Consider the following 16,965-nt stretch of genomic DNA (forward strand, 5'->3'; position numbering starts at 1 on the left):
CATTAATAAAACCCTTCATTTAAAAACTGCATTTTGTGTTTACTTGTGTTATCTTTGACTGATGTTTAAATTTGTTTGATGATCTGAAACATTTAAGTGCGGAAAACATGCAAAAAAGTAAGAAATCAGGAAGGGGGCAAACACTTTTTCACACCACTGTATATATATATATATAAAAGCATAATTATAAGGCTACGAAAACCAAATGAATTTTATTTTATAGCGATTATACACTTGTATAAACATATTAATGGGTAGAATATTCAGATTCAGATTCAGATTGACAATAAACCATGCCAAATATTACACACTGGCCCTTTAAGGGTGTTTTGTGCAACCAATCTTATTTTGAGGAAACCTTAAGGACTTCGGGGAAAATCTTAACTTAAGGTGCTTTATGGTTTCTGGCTTTAAGAAAGAGTTACGCATGTTCGCAAATATTGATTAAACCGTCCTTGGCCGTGGAGATAACATACTGGAATTCCTAATTAAGGTGGTGTTCCCTTTCAGTGTCGGTCACTGGGATTATTTTAAGGTTATTGTTGTCTGATTCAGTAAAATATAATAATTCTCAGCTCAGATGATTCTGTGAGTTGAAAAGCTGATAAACCCAATCACCATCCAAACCCTGCACTCCCTCCCACTGTTCATTACAGGGAGGCTTTACTTTGATAGGGCAGTTTTATTTTTTAGTGCACATACTAAAGAAAGCCGGCTGCTCTGGGGACCTGCAGTCAGCACCACTTCATTAGTTTCATCTTGAACACACCGTCTAAAAATCACACTTCCAACACTTTGACAAACAAGATAAATTAGACACTTTGATTTTCCCCTCACATTATTTTCCCTGCAGCTACCATTTCAGAAAAAATATTTGCCTGGTTGCAATTATCGGTGGGGGAGGGGGGGGGGGGGTGTAAAATGCTTTCCGTGACAGTGCAGTAGGTGAAAGCAGTGGGTTGCTCCCTATGGAGTCATGCTTGCTGACCACTGAAATCCCTTCACCAAAATGCTTTGTAATGGTTGTGTAATGAAACAAAAACGGCATCTGAGGGCAAGCAAAAGTGTGTGCCCGATGTTTGGGTCACAGGGCTGTAATTATGAGGGAGGGGAGCTGTAATTATAATGCAAATGTCTTGAGTGTATTCACTTACCTGTTATGTTTCTGGAGATATTTTATGTCTCTTTTTGTTTGTTTTGTCACCTTGTAGTTATTTTGTGTCTCTTTGAGGTCATTTTATGTCTTTTTGTTAGTTCTATGTATTTTTATAGTTATTTTTGTCTCTTTGAGGTCATTATGTCTCTTAGTGTTTGTTTTATGTCTCCAAATATTTGGTGTGTCTTTGAGGTCATTTTATGCCTCTTTTTGTTTTTTTTATGTGTTTTTGTAGTTATTTTGTCTCTTTGAGGTCAAAAATTGTGTCTCTTTTTGTTTGTTTTATGTTTCTGTAGTTATTTTATGCCTCTTGGAGGTCATTTTATGTTTTAGGTCTGTTTTATGTCTCTTTGTGGCCAATATGTGGCTATTTGAAGTCATTTTATGTCTCTTTTTGTTTGGTTTATGTCTTGTAGTTATTTTTTGTCTCTTTGAGGTCATTATGTCTCTTATTGTTTGTTTTATGTCTGTTTGATGTCATTTTATGTCTCTTGTTTGATGTGTCTCTATAGTTATTTTGTCTCCTTGAGGTCAATTTGTGTCTCTTTTTGTTTGTTTTATGTTTCTGTAGTTATTTTATGTCTCTTGGAGGTCATTTTATGTGTTTTATGTCTCTTTGTGTCCAATATGTGGCTATTTGAAGTCATTTTATGTCTCTTTTTGTTTGTTTTATGTCTTTTTGTAGGTATTTTGTGTCTCTCTGGGGTCATTTTGTGTCTCTTTTTTTGTTTAAAGTCTAGTTATTTTGTGTCTCTTTGAGATCATTTTATGTCTCTTTTTGTTTGCTTTAAGTCTATTTGAGGTCATTTTGTGTCTCTTTTGTAGTTATTTTGTTTACTTGAGGTTGTTTTGTGTCTTTTTGATGGCATTTTATGTCTCTTTTGTTTGCTTTCTGTGTCTTTGTAGTTAGTTTGGTTATTTGAGGTTGCTTTGTGTCTCTTTGAGGCCATTTGTGTCTCATTCTGTTTGCTTAATGCTTTATAATGGTTGTGTAACAAAACAAAAAGTGCATTTGAGGGCAAGCAAAAGTGTGTGCTGGATGTTTGGGTCACAGGGCTTTAATTATGTCGAAACAATGAGAGACTGCTGTAATTATAATGCAAATGTTTTGAGTGCATTCACTGTGGGATGGAAAACAAATCTTTGTTAATAAAAAAAAAAGTAAAATGTTCACAGAGTTGAATATTAAATATCTTTAACAAAGAACAAAAAAACCTCACCTCAAAGACGTAAATGTTCCATCAGCACTTTTGCAAAGAAAGAATCCACTCATTTTGATGTCATTAGATTTTTATTCATTTCAGATCTGAAAGGTGGGACAGAATGAAACCTGTGAAACAAACCGTGCTGACAGCTTCACTGTGCTCGTAAACAAACACATACACGTTTATTCCTCATCATCATTAGCCCGACGCGGTATCGCCGGGGTGTCGGCGCTCGTATATAGTATTTGTGCATCAGCGCACACACATGAAAACACACAGTGCGGGGCAGCTGCGGGGCTAATTTGTTTAGAAGGAATTAATTAGACATTATTAGGGGGGAAACAATGGAGCAGAGGCAGGGTGTTTAACGGTGGGACGTCAAAGAGGCAAACCTGTCACGGAACAATAGGCTAATATCCACCCACTGCTTCCCGGCTACTGCTCAATTACTTTATCACACAATAGGACAAACACACACAAATAAATGCAAGCAGGAAGTGCATTTTGTGATCAGCCCTCAGTCTGAACATTCATTCATGACGGAGAGACAGCAGAGGTTGTGTCTCGGTATACGTGTGTGTGTGTCTCTAATTGAGCAGATGTTTCAGTATTAAAGGTATCCGCTCTTATACCTTCAAGGCAGACACCGCAGCTGCTGTTGACGTGTCTTCAGCTGATGAACCCAATTATAGAACAAAATGCAGAGGTCTGATATTACTTCTATTCTCGCCTCGCGCTAATTCCTTCAGATCTCAATCCAATCTAATTCCACTCCTCTCTCAACACCTTCCCACTTTGCTTCCCTAAATCTGCTTCATCACCGCAGTCCGTGGCCACGCTCCAAATTCCCTTCCCGTCACACCTTGTCCCGCTCCCTCCCTCACAGCCACTTCCTGAGAACGGCCAAGGCAGAGTTGAAGGTGAACTGAGCCTGGTGGGTCCCACGGTGAGCCAGCAGCAGGGAGCCCGCCTCAGGCCCGTGGCCCGCCGCCAGCAGCTCGGCGGCTGCTTTCTCCACATCCCAGCCTCCCTCCTGCTGGTGGGACAGCATGTGGGAGCTGAGCAGGGGGTACAGGGCTGAGGAGACGCAGCCCACCAGGAGCCCCGCGTCCAGGAGCAAAGAGAGGAGTTCACTGTCGCAGGAGGAGGCCGTCTCCTGAGGGACACAGAGAGAAGGGGGGAAGTGTAAACACACATGTGTTAATGGAGTCAGGAGAAACTAACTTTCCTTTTTAAGTGTTATTGCGTTTCTTTTTTTTTTCTCATTCCTGTGAATACATGCCAAGAGTAACAGCCAGGATTTTGGCAAGTGTGCAATCAGTCTCTGCCAGGTAAGCAGCTATCATTCAGCAGACCTTCTCTAAACACCCACTGGATGATAAAACACTTAATGTGGCTGCTAGATTTGGAGATTTACCAGCCGCACAGTTTTCTGTAGAAACAATGAAGTGTAGCTTCCTGCTGCAGCAGCACAACTGCAGAGTGTGTGTGATTACAATGTTACACGCTTCAAGAAACCTGATGAGGTCAGAGCGTTGGGTCAAATCCTCTGTTGACCCAGCGGTGCACCACCATTCCCACGGCATGTGACCACGCACACGCACACGCACACGCACACACACACACACACACCCTTCTCCCATAGACAAGGCAAGTTCATTTATATACAACATTTCATCAACAATTCAAAGTGCTTTGCATGAAACATCAAAAGCATCAAGACAAAGTGAAGAAGAAAATGGAAATAAAAGTCAACCAAATCAGAATCAAAAACACAATTAAACAGCCAGAGAGTAAAAAACAAGCTCAAACATACTGACACAGGTATAAAATACAAGAATAAAAGTTAGAGTGCCGTGTACGAAATGAATAAATATTTGACTTAATAAAAGGCAGCAGTAAAAATGAAAAGTCTTCAGCCTTGATTTAAAAAACTTGAACTTTTATACACCAGTCTGAGATTCTCTCTTTCGCTAAACTAAAACTAATTTTTGCTCAGTTGCCTTTTTAATCACTGTAAAACACACTTCTTTCAAACACCACAGGAAATAAAACTCACTAAATCCGTCTTAATTAGTCTGGTTAGTCATTTAGTTATTCCACTGTTCCATGGGCAAATTATGAGACCCATCACCTCTCCTGCACAGGACCGGAAACACACAAACACTTCCGGGTTGTTTGGTTCTTTTTTATGTCTCTTTTGTAGTTATTTTGTATATTTAAGTTTGTTTTGTGTCTCTTTGAGGTCATTTTATGTTTCTTTTGTTTGTTTAAAGTCTCTTTATAGTTAAGTTTTGTCAAATTTGGGTCATTTTGTGTCTCTTTTTGGTTATTTTGTCCCTTTCGTAGTTATGTTGCTTATTTGAGGACGTTTTTGTGTCTCTTTGAGGTCATTTTATGTTTCTCTTTTTTCCCCGTCTCTTTGTAGTTATTTTGTGTCTCTTTGAGGTCGTTTTATGTCTCTTTTTTTTTGTTTTGTCCATTTTGTAGTTATTTTGTTTATTTGATGTTGTTTTGTGTCTCTTTAAGGTCATTTTATGTCTCTTTATGGTTATTTTGGGTCTCTGTGGGGTCATTTTATGTCTCTTTTTGTTTGATTTATGTCTCTTATACTTAATTTTTGTCCCATTTGTATCATTTTTTGTCTCTTATTGGTTGTTTTGTCCCCTTTGGTAATTATTTTGTTTATTTGAAGTAATTTTTGTGTCTCTTTGAGGTCATTTTATATCTCTTTTGTTGTTGTGTCCCTTTTGTAGTTATTTTGTATATTTGAGGTTGTTGTGTATCTCTTTTTGTTTGATTGATGTCTCTTTGAAGTTATTTTTTGTCACTTCTGGCTCATTTTGTGTCTCTTTTTTTCTTTCATGTCTCTTTGTAGTTATTTTGTGTCCCTTTGTATTTGGTTTGTCCCTTTTGTAATTATTTTGTGTCTTTTTGCAGCTCTGTGTTGTCTATTTGTGCCTCTTCCTGGTTGGTTTGTGTTAGTTTGAGTGACATTTTACAGTTGAAGGCTAGCGGTTGGCCCCTGACACTTTGGGCCCTGGGTCTATACCCGGTAGGCCTGTTCAGTAATCCATTCATGCACTTTATTCAACCATCACCAACTCTGGTTTGGTCGAAATAAAAATTTAATTCAGTAAGATGCGAAAACATGCTGATCTGCATGCTGTTTACACCCCCCACAGTCTCTGGCTCTCAGCTGTCCGCTGAGCAGTGACTCTCACTTGTTTTTCTGAGGCAGCTACAGTAACGTTACATCATATTTCGGCAAACATGTAATTAATGGCCGGAAATATTGATATTCAAAAGCTGCGGATTGCTTATTTGAAAATGTACCACAAAATGTACCTCACTGAGTTTTTGACCTGCTGCAAGTCGGTTTGTTAATATAGAAGTTAGGCTGCTACAACGGTTAAAATGGCAACTGTACACATAAAATTGCTGCTGCTCCGACAGTCCTGCTACGTTGTATTGAACAGAAATGCCTGTTCTACTCTCACTCTATTTCTACGCCCTCGCCTCCTCTCCTGCAGCTCTTTGCAGCTTTCAGAGAAACATTCTCAGTTACCAAAACACTTCTGAACACATGTTCACACAGCCATAAACAAACCTTTACGTAATGTTTTAATCCCATCTTCCGCCTCTTTACATCAATGAATTACATGCAAATTCAAACAGCTAAATGCCGCCGGGGCTGCTGTGAGTGCTTTACAGGCCACAGAGAAGTGACGCTGAGTGCTGGGGGTGGAAAGACCGTCTCTGTGACTCAGCCCATCTCTGCATCCTCTCACCTGTTTGCTGTCTCTATTATTAAGCTTGCACTTGCAAAACTATACACGCATATACGCGCATTGGCACGCACACACACACACACACAGACAACAGCGAGTCCCTGTCAGGGTATTTCTGGAGCTGAGGCAGATCAATTATAAATGTGGAGCTCATGTCTTCTCTTCTGTAGTAGAGAAGGGGAAGCAGGGACGGATGGATTTCTCTCCCTCACCTCTAAAATCTCTCATCTCCGTGCTGGCCTCGCTCCACTTCTTCCTCTTGAAGGACAATTCATGTTTAAAAACATAAAACTGGATCACTTTAAACGCGATGATGGATATTAGTGAACCTGAACGCATCACACGAGAGCTGAGAGACATTTAACTATTATCATAGACAGTGACACCGTCCCCTCGAGAATTTGCTGATCATGTTTTTCTGCATGTAAAATAAGTTTTACCTTTTGGTAACGTGAGCAGATCTGAAAGAGAAGTCCCAAGAGTCATAGTTTCTGTTTAAGAATCCTGGATGTGGATGAATTTACAGTTCAAATACAATGAAGGTTCACAGTGGCTCTGGCACCAAAGGGAGACAGAGGCCTGACATATAACAGCTATAGCGAAACAGCATGTCATGCATGACTAATAATTTAATTTCTCCCTTCCATTGAGAGACGGGACCGGATGATTCATGACAAGCTGTGGGAGGGAGGAGGGCCAGACAGAGGAGACAGACGGAGACATTTTTGAGTCTTGAGACAGAGGTGGACGAGGAGGTCATCTGGCTATAATGAGAATTAAGGGAAAGAATAGACAAGAGAGGAGGGGAAGGGCTTCGGAGTGTGGAAGATGTATGACGCAGAAAAGTTGGAGGAGAGGAGAAGGGCAGACATGAACTGAAAGCATCAGATGCATCCATTTTTTAAGTGCACCAACTGTTTCCAAAGGGCCGAATGCACACTAGAACCAAGGAGAGGCACTTCAAAACAACTTAACACTTCAAACTTTTTTTTTTTTTTTGGAGCTTGAACAGAGGCCCAGAACAAATGCTCTATGTGGGATTTCTGGAGCTGCAGTGAACACTGACCTATTTTCAAGCTCAATATCTCACAAAGATGATTTCAAACCTTACGAATAAAGGAGCAAAGGATGATTAGGTTAGCACAGCTTGGGTCCTATTTTTCAAAGTTTTGCCCATCATGCCTGTTGGTTAAAATAATATTGTATTCAAGGCAAGAAACACAACAGTTAGATGACGAGACAGGCTGTAAACAAGACATAAAGTGCATAGCCAGATTATCTGAACAACAGTGTTCAGTGGTAAAACTAAAAGTGAGTGCATCTGTCATGTGAGTGTGAGTGAATGGTCACTGAGTAGTAGGTGGCACCTTGTACGGTAGCCCTGTTTGGAGTCCCTAAACCTACAGCGCCGAACTTCCCATTGATAAAACAAAGTGTTTTGGCTTTCACAACTCTATTAGCTAGGTGCCTCATCTTTTTTAAGATGAGGGGCACACTCTTCCACCCTCACAAAATAGCTGGCTTAAGGAGATCCTAAACCACCTCAAACTTGAAAAGATCAGATTTTCCCCTGGAGACACTGGTAAATCCTTCGACAAGACCTGGAAGCCCTTTATGGAGTTTTTGAGTAAGGCTACCATTCACTCAGATGATAATTAGATGAGCTGATTATTTTTTTTTATTATTATTATTTTTATATTTATTTATTTATTTCCCTATCTTATTACTATTATCATTTTCTATGCGTGTCTGATGTTTGATGTAAGTATTTATTTTATTACTATCACTTTGAGTAAGGGTGGGAGGGGTATTTGGATATGGGAGAGTAGGGTATGAATTAACAGTATGGGTTCAGTTCATATTCTCAATGTTGTAGGTTTTGTATACCAACCATAGACCAGCTCACAATGACATCTTTAATATGTCATTGTGAGCTGCCCATAAATCTGGTAAAAAAAATAATGAAAAGTTTTGTGAAAGAAAGAATCTGGGGTTGGCAGAAATCTGGAAAAGGCAAAACATACAAACAAACAAACAACAAAAAGAATAAAGCAGAGTTTGAAAATAACCCCCCTCCTGCAGCTCTCTCCTCTCTGCTCTGAGCCCCTCCCACCAGACGACCACGAGCATATGCGTGTGCTTCATACAGTAACCCTGTTTTCTGTACACTGATTTATTTAATCTTGTTTCATTGTAGAGTTGCCTGCAACTCATTCGGTCAGCCCTTCCTTGCTCTGCTCTCTCTCTCTATTTACCAGACCACAAAGGAGACAAGAATTAGCTCGCCACCCCACGGTCCCTCCACCTCACTCCCCGCCACTGTGGATTGCTTCGCCAGGAGGAGAGTGGGCAGCAGTTTCGAAGATGAACCTTTGGTCAGGGCTGTAGCGGCTTGAATCCAATCAGGACATACCCCCAGCACTGGGTATCACAGCGGGCTGGTGGCCAGTGACAGCATCAGGTCTAACCTGTGTAACGGCAGCAACAGAAAGTTTGCTTATTTCGCAGGGAGTTGGGGCTGTCTGGTCACCTGAGGCTGGCTGGATTGAGGTTGCTGCAGCTACTGACTGGGGGTCTGTCTCTAGAGCTGCTGCCTGCTCTCCTCCCAGTGAGGGGAAGCAGAAGGCTAGACTACTAGGCTAAACTCAAGGTGCTGCTGTGACTATCTTCCGCACTCAGCCTGTGGCCTTGTGCCTACGACCGAATTACAGCTGTGCTGATATTCAGTACAGCAGCACTCTCTTATCATTAGTTTGTTGAGCTTACAGGACTTGTTGTTACAATTCCTACGAGTAATCAGCACTTGCTGGGTGTCTTGTGTCTTGCTGGGAGATGGGTAATCACTTCATCGGGGTCATCAGTTGGGCACCCTCCTTCATTTGTGTTTCATTGATAGGCCCATGACACCCTTACAGAGAACTCAACAGGAACACCTGGCGTCCAAGGTGTGCCACCCTCCGCTTTTACCCCTCGTGTTGGGCATCTTGCAGACCAGTTGGAATCCTTCCTCTTCTTCCAAAGCCAGTTGCTGCTTCACTCAGCAGCCTCAGATAGTGAATTGATGGCCTGTCCTCGATCCCCCATACTCTTCAGAAGCCTGGTTGATGATGCCGTAACAAATCCTTCACACCCAACCTCTACAGGGAGCACCTGGGTACGCCAGCCGTGTTGTTCTGCCTCAGCTGCTAGGTCTGAGTACTTTAGGCTTTTGTGTTTGTAAGCTTCCCCAACTGCAGCCTCCCATGGTACTGTTAGTTCCATGATGTACAAGGACTTCTGTGATTTAGACGTCCACAATGACAAAGCTAGAATGTTGATATTTACCATTTACCAAACATTTTTACCTTGTGCTAGCATGGTAACACTAATTAGCAGTAAACACAGAGGCATCTTGGAGGTATTTGGTCATAAACTAAAGTATTGGACAAAGAAAACCTGCTTAAAACCTGCTGGTGGTGCTAGATGCCGTCAAAAAAAAATCACTAACAATTCATACATTAATGCAAATAATCCAAATGTTGTTGAGATATTTCAGTCTGAATTTAAAGGCGTGGAAAACAGAGCGACTTTGCCATTTCCAGAGCCTTGCCGCGAGCAAGGTGGCAAATAAGGTTAAAAAAGTACTGATTTTTAAGTGGTCTTGTGGTGCCCTTTGAAGCTGTTAGCGTGATTAAACATTGTACAAATACATTTGACTTGATTTGACCTGAAGGCGTGCTAATCACTGAAATCACCTTCTGCAGTGTTTGGCTGTAATGAGGGCTCACACCTACAGAATACACACAGCTCTGTGTGGCACATACAGAACAAGACGACCGGTCTGACCGCTCAATCACCAGTTAAAAGGATCAAACAAGACATACATGTAGATAGTCACATGCAGTGAGTTTGGGCCACATGGGGTGTGCACAGATTTAGAGGACATACATTCAGTCTTGTGCTACGACCAATTTGGGGACAGGAAACAGAAAAACACACACTACTTATAAATATACACTTTTTCCTGCATTTCCTGGTCCGCTGTGGAAAAGAGAAAAACACAGAACATCAGTCGAGCACAGGCCTGGTCGTCTATGCACACTGACACAAACACACACTCACACACCTCCCAGGCTATTACAGTTTGACGGTGTCAAGAGAGACAGCAGATTTGAGTCTCTGAGTTGGCTGGATTGACAGTCGGGCTGAAAATAGATGTGAAGGAGCAGCAGAGAGATGGAGGGATGGAGGGGAATCTTGATATCAGAGCGCAGCAGATAACTTTATGTCCTTTTTTACAGCATGAACAGCTCTGTCACATTCCAGGCACTGTGGTTCGTCCAGCGTTCACGCCTACATCTCTGCAAGTGTGCAGTATATGGTAGACAGCGGAGTGTAATCACGTTTAAATGATCACCACCTGAACATACTGTCTAGAAACTATAATCTTGTTACGTTTATATTCTTCAGTAAAGCTGCAATTACAGTCATCCATCTGCAGCTACTTGACAATACTCTGGGCTCAACACTGACTTTTAAAAGTGGTCGTCAGGCTGGTGACCAGGCAGCTTTTGGTTGCCGACACAGAAAATATAGTTAACATTTCAAGCCAGTTTTATTTTGAATATTAAAGACACAGTAGTTTAACATCAACTGTTTGTGATGTTGACCTGCCAGTTGGAACTGTTTTCTACTTCTTATGGGGATAGTTTGGATTTTTTGAAGTGGGGTTATGTCAGGTACTTACCCATAGTGAGTGTCTAACATACAGTAGACGGCTCCAGTTTGGAGAGGCAGGCTTGAGTCCGACATGAGAGCTAAGCAATGTACTGCTATGAAGTGGTCAGTACCAAAATGTACTTTAGCCACCTAAAAAATCTTTAATAGTTTAAGTATACACTATATTGAGAGTATTTTCATCGCTTTACCTTCCCATTGGGCCATTAACAGCTTCAGTTTCCATTTATGCTCTCGTCAAAGCCACCAGATCCCACTGAGAAAATAAGTAATTTTAGCTTACTGAGCACAGAAGCTGCTGGTCTACTGCTTCCTCGATCAGTTAGTTTGTTTGTGTTATTATGTGACTTAAGTGAATCCGAACTAACCCTTTTAAATGCCAAAGCCACACAATGACACAAACAAAATAACAGTTCGACGCACAGGTAGACCAGCAGCTCCTGTTTTTAACAATATTAAATCTGTGTTTTTCTCAATGGAGTCTGGCTTGAAGAGTGTGACATGATGGCCTCCTTTATCTCGCTGGATATCACTGTCTGGCGTAAAGGTAAAGCAGTCAAAATACTCTCGATATAGCTTACACTTAAACTGATATTGATTTTTTTAGGTCAGACTTTATTTAGCTCGCTTAAATATGTTTTGTTGCTGAACCCTCCACAGCAGTACATTGCTTAGCTTCCGTGTTGGACTCCAGCCTGCGTCTCCAAAGTGGGGTCTTGCGGACTGACATTTACTGTTTGTATCATACTGTTTATGGATAACGACCCCGTACAACCCCACTTAAAAAAATCTGAACTGTCCCTTTAATACTGCTAAACTTCATGAAAGCATGGTAGGTATGGGTGGTAATTCAATATTTTGATTTATCAACTTTCTGTGGAATCATGACGATATGATATAAATTGTAGAATTATCATTCTGCAAATTAAAAATGATTCAACGTACTCACTAATTAACACATTATGTCTTATTTCCTGGTTTTAAAGGCTCCATTGCAGTCAAGTGATGTAATTTTCTGAACTTCTGTTAGTTATTAAATTATGTATGGTTTGAGTTGAAGGTGTGAGAAAGAATAGTATCAGTAACATTGTTAACACTGTGCTACATTACAGAGAAATACAAAACCGTACTAATGAACCTTCATTAATATAGGCCTATATTTTATCTACAAGTGCACGTCACACACTGAGCAAGCCGCCTGTTAATGACGCTGTGGGCTAATGGGCATGTAGCTACTTCCATGTTTCACATGATACGTCATGTTTGTAGTCGACCAATGAAGATGAGTTTACATATCACCTTGGGTTCGTCCTTCACCTTCTCAAAATGATCCCACACTTTGGATTTCCTGCCCGACATGTTATTAACTTTTTTCTGCGACTATATGAGTGTTATCGATCTTCTCATCAGACTCTCAGGATAAAGAATAATAAGCTTATTTCTCAAAAAAAACAAACTATTCCTTTAATTACTGCAAAATTAATCATGCTTTTTTTTTTTAACACAGATGAAGAGTTTGATCTCACATAAACAGCGGAATAAAGATGGACTTCTTTGACTGTTGTAAATGTGTTTTTGCTTCTTTTGCCACATCATGAGTTAACCTGTCATGTACACCATCCTTCGAGTCGACTACCACTAACAATCCAGTCTCCAGTACCTCTGACAAACCAGAATATCCACCCATACTGCCTCCCTCCTCCTGTGAGGCTTCCCTCCTCACCCTTCCGTCTCTTTGAGTTTCCAACTCTCCCCGGCGGTCTGTCCGGGGCCTCGCCTTTACAAACAGCTCATTGCAAATAGAATCTGACTGAGGAGGGAATACATCCGTCATGCCTTCCTTTCTTTCTCAAAGGTCAACAGCCTGGAGAACATGAAAACCTGTCCTGCGGTGTATGTATTTTTGCACACAAGTGTGTGTGTGTCAGGTTAAAAGCCCCTCGAAATCCTCTCTAAGGGTTCAAACAACACTTTGTCTGTCTATTCAGTAGGGCGAAAACAAGAGGCATCTCCTGTCTTGTGTGCGTGTGTGCGTGTGTGCTCGCAGCTGACGTGCGCTGTGAGTGAATGAACAAACACTCAGCGTGACAAGAGAACTGACACATCAAACTGTAGCCATAAGATGTCCAACCCCCCTCTCGCTCTTGTTATTACCTTCTCATTTCTTGCTGTCTCGCCCTGTGAAAGACAGCCAAGGTTGTCTCTCTCGCTTGTCTTCAATGGCCGCTAAATGTTGTCTGATTGCTCTGGTCAATTTTTAACACCCTTGTTTTCTATTCTTGCACCGCACGTCTCTCATTTCCTGTATACGTCTTTCTCCGCCCTCTCCCTCTCCCTGAGCTAAACCAGGCTGAGAGCTTAATTGGAATTACCGTACACGTACAATGCCTAATACATAATGCATGGCCAAGCCTTCTTTTATCATTTAAATCATAAAGCTTCTTCAGAATGCCAGACAACACACAACTATCTCCTTCCTTCCTTCTCTCATCCTCTTCTCTCCCTCCTCGGGCTCTGCTTCCCATCCCTCTATCCTCGCTGTCCCTGGGCTTGAATGGTGTACCAAACTGAGCGTGCACAAACACACACACACAACACCAAACAGTCCTTGCTTACAGCGCGACATGATTGAAAGTGACAGAAGAAGAGGCTGTGAAGCCAAAAAAATAAAAATTAAAGTGGGCTGTGACGCACATGAGCAAACACAAACACACAAACACGCAGTGAGCAAATCAGGGATCAACGCACTGAGTTGCGAGCAAACACAGCGAGATTACCAGGTCCAATATGGCACAAAAGCTGTAAACAAGCCCACTTAGGCGAGCAATTAGACACATAATCACTCAATCACACACTCATGCACACGCAGGCCTCTTGTCTTCACTTCACTGGGCAGATGGACAAGGTGTGTGAATCTTTGAAGAGGCCATGGAGCCTGTTGGATTTCTCCGTATGCCAGTATCTGGTCCACTGCACATTTTTACCACTGAATTTTCAAAAGTTTTCCTTAATATTTCACCCCATTTCCATTACTTAATATAAGAAGTTTTAAACAGAGGCCTATTCAACAATCACTGGGCGTTACTCCAATAATTGTTGAGCCCTAAATCCCAGGTCAGACCAAAGAGCCCCCTAACGCTACTTCCAAAGCCAAGAGTCAGCTCAACATTGACTCTTTTGCTGGGCCACAAGTTGCTTTAACAAAGCTCCGTCTATGACTAGCACATCCACTGTTAAGCATTTCCCTTCTGTGTGACGCTGCTCTGGATGCTATCAAAGTTTACGCTAATGTTAGCCGGTCTGTCCTGCTCTTCACTGGATTCAGGGAAAGTGTAGGCTACACTCCAGCAACCCCAACATAACAGTGTTCAGTTTTGAAACACATCATTTAGTACGCCGCCTAAAAGCCGGTTGTCTTAAGTTACAAGTGGAAATATATACGGCTTGAAAAAACAAGCTAAGCAGGCAAACAGGATTATGTGAGAACAAAATAGCAGTCTGATCTTACTCTTTCCTTATTCTACTTATAATAGCCTACTACAAACTAGCTGTACACTGCCTGATTCCTTTCTATGCAACCAATTGGTGAATCTCATTCAGGGCGCCCTATCTAAACTGCACTGGCCTGCCTACTGTTGCTGCTTCCTCTACAAGCCGCTTTGCAACCTGCCTCCACCCCAGCTCCTCCTTTTCATGTTGTATCTGACTTATCAATGTCATTTCTGTTTGTCATTGATGTTCTGTTCCCGGGGGGTCTTTGCTGCTGCTCTCTCTGCCTTAGGCTTTCCATGTAGGCGCATGGAAGGGCATGGAGGTTTGCTCTCTCTGCCTCAGGCTTTCCTCGTTTGCAAGTGGAAGGGCAGAGAGGTGTGCTCTCTCTGCCTTAAGCTTTCCACGTAGGCCTGAGGAAAGGCAGAGAGGCCCCAGAACAGAGCCATACCGCCAAATATAATACTGCAAATGGAAATAAAGTTTTCTTTGACTAAAGTGTTCCTGAGTGAACTGATAAAATCTGCTACAGTGGTCATTGATTGGCAGTCATAGATTAGAAATAAGAAGCCTGAGAGCCTGACTGAGAAATTCAGGTGGTGGATCTGCCATTGTTATCATAGTAAACATCTGTACCACATGGGCACTGAAAGCCTGACAGGCGTAGCAACAGTAACTTGGGGAGGTGGAGCTTAACGGCTTAACGGTTGATTAATTAAAGTTAAATCTTATGGAGGAAGAGAAAGAGCGAGTGGAAGAGTGAAAGACAAAAAGACGGCGAGGAGACATGAGGAATGCAACATTATGTTGCAGCAAACTTTGGTGTGGACTGCAGCTGTGTGTGTATTTGTGCACACATGCAGCCGTATTTGTGTATGCTGCTGGTTGCACTGACAGCTCATTCATATTGGCAGGACAGCTCTTATCAACCCCTTATCTCTGTCTGCCATTAGTCAGGCTGGTGTTAACCCCTGGCTCCCTGCTCCACTGCTCCTCTCCGCTCCTCCATGGTCCATACATCTTTACTAGGAGGAGCAGAGCGGAATAGAAAGAGGAGGAAAGGATAGAAGGGAGGAAGCAGGAAAAGCGGGAGGCCGCGTGTTCCTGCTCCCAGTGAAAACAGCTCTCTCTACTATTTCTCTGTCTCCCTTTCATGTTGTATTTCCTACTCCCACTCCTTTCTTTCTTTCCTCCTGTACTCCTACGCCCACTGTGGTTTCCTCCGCAGCGACGCAACACAGTAAATGTGGAGAAAAATAAACGCATATTACACTCACACCACAGCCAAATAGATTACTTTTTCTCATTTACTTCTCGTGTCAAGTGGTTTTCTATAACACTATTTTAATTAAAAACTAATCTTCAGAATTAATCTTTTTTTTGGTGATCCAGGGCCATCTCTTTTATGAAAAAACTGTGTTGATACCGGAGAAAACAATGTGCACAGTAATCTATGACATCAGATACAGAGCAGAGTGCCAGGGAACACACACCGGCGGGGGAAGTGCTTGAAGATAAGGACTGTCAATCACTCAGAGTGGCATGTCATTTTCATGTTATTTAATCAAGAGCGCTGTGCTCTGCAGTTTGCTGTTGATAAATATATGATGCATTAAGCCACAGTCAACCTCAGGCTTGTTAATGTAGACGCGAAACCGCAGGTAAATAAATAAAGAGTGACATTTAAACCTTTTGCACGGTTTTCTATGATGAATGGATTTCATCTGGTACGTCGGAGTGAAACGAGCTGAGACAAAAGAGCGAACCTCAGCGAAACGCTTTAAATAATTTAACAGTCACAACAGTCAATTCACAGTTAAGCTTCCTCATTACACTCACCTGAATTCCCGTTCGATTTCGCTGAACTAAAATCAATTATTTCTGACCCCCCCTTGATGAGATCTACTGATCTTCTAATGGCTGGCTGCTGACAGGTCCAGGCTGTTTGTTGATCTGATAAAAGGCCTCGCAGTGTTGTACTCCGGTCTCGGTTTGAATTTGGTCGTGATCGTGAAAAATGTGTGGGCAAAACACAGGTTTGGAGGAAGAGCTTCATTATAAGGTGTCGGTCATCCAAAATGAAAAACATGTTATGTAATTTGTAACTTTTCAGTCCAGTAGTGTTGATCTCATATGCTGAAATTGGTATCTCCACCAATACGACCTTATCAAGTGAACTGGGAATTATTGATGTGATGAAATTTAGTGTCCAGTGTTCCATACACATGTGCTGGTTTGGTTCAACTGGCACTGACTCGGCACGTCAGCCAAGCGTGGAAAAGATTTGCATCTCCACACAACAGGGGCAAAGGTGTATCTTTAATAAGAAGGAATATGCTAGGACAAGTTTTTTCAGGGACCCTTTTAAGTTTGTTAAAGGATTGTTCAGCCAGGAAAAGGGAGGGCAGCTTAAAGCAGAAAGGTTAGAGGTTGAAGAATATTTGAGAAACACATATTCAGATTTAGAGAAGAATAGGATAGTAGGTTTCCCACCCGATATCCCTCCATTAGGAGGGATAGAGCATGAGATGGATGTCAGGCCACCTAGGTGGAAGGAAGTTCAGGAGGTGGTCAGGCGTGCAAAGGCTTCTTCGGCCCCAGGGCCTAA

At 41.9% G+C, this 16,965-nt stretch overlaps 1 protein-coding gene across 1 annotated transcript in view; it reads right to left on the bottom strand.

Annotated features, from left to right (window-relative positions):
* Positions 1 to 2,398: 2,398 nt before the first annotated feature.
* Positions 2,399 to 16,965, bottom strand: part of nbas (NBAS subunit of NRZ tethering complex) — a 281,527-nt gene continuing 266,960 nt past the window's right edge. The window contains exon 53 of the mRNA XM_050057998.1: positions 2,399 to 3,517. Within this exon, the coding sequence (XP_049913955.1) occupies positions 3,242 to 3,517 (276 nt within the window). The 3' untranslated portion in view covers positions 2,399 to 3,241. The remainder of the gene's footprint in view (positions 3,518 to 16,965) is intronic.

The sequence above is a fragment of the Epinephelus moara genome, chromosome 12 (assembly GCF_006386435.1).
Source record: "Epinephelus moara isolate mb chromosome 12, YSFRI_EMoa_1.0, whole genome shotgun sequence".
NCBI lineage: Eukaryota > Metazoa > Chordata > Actinopteri > Perciformes > Serranidae > Epinephelus > Epinephelus moara.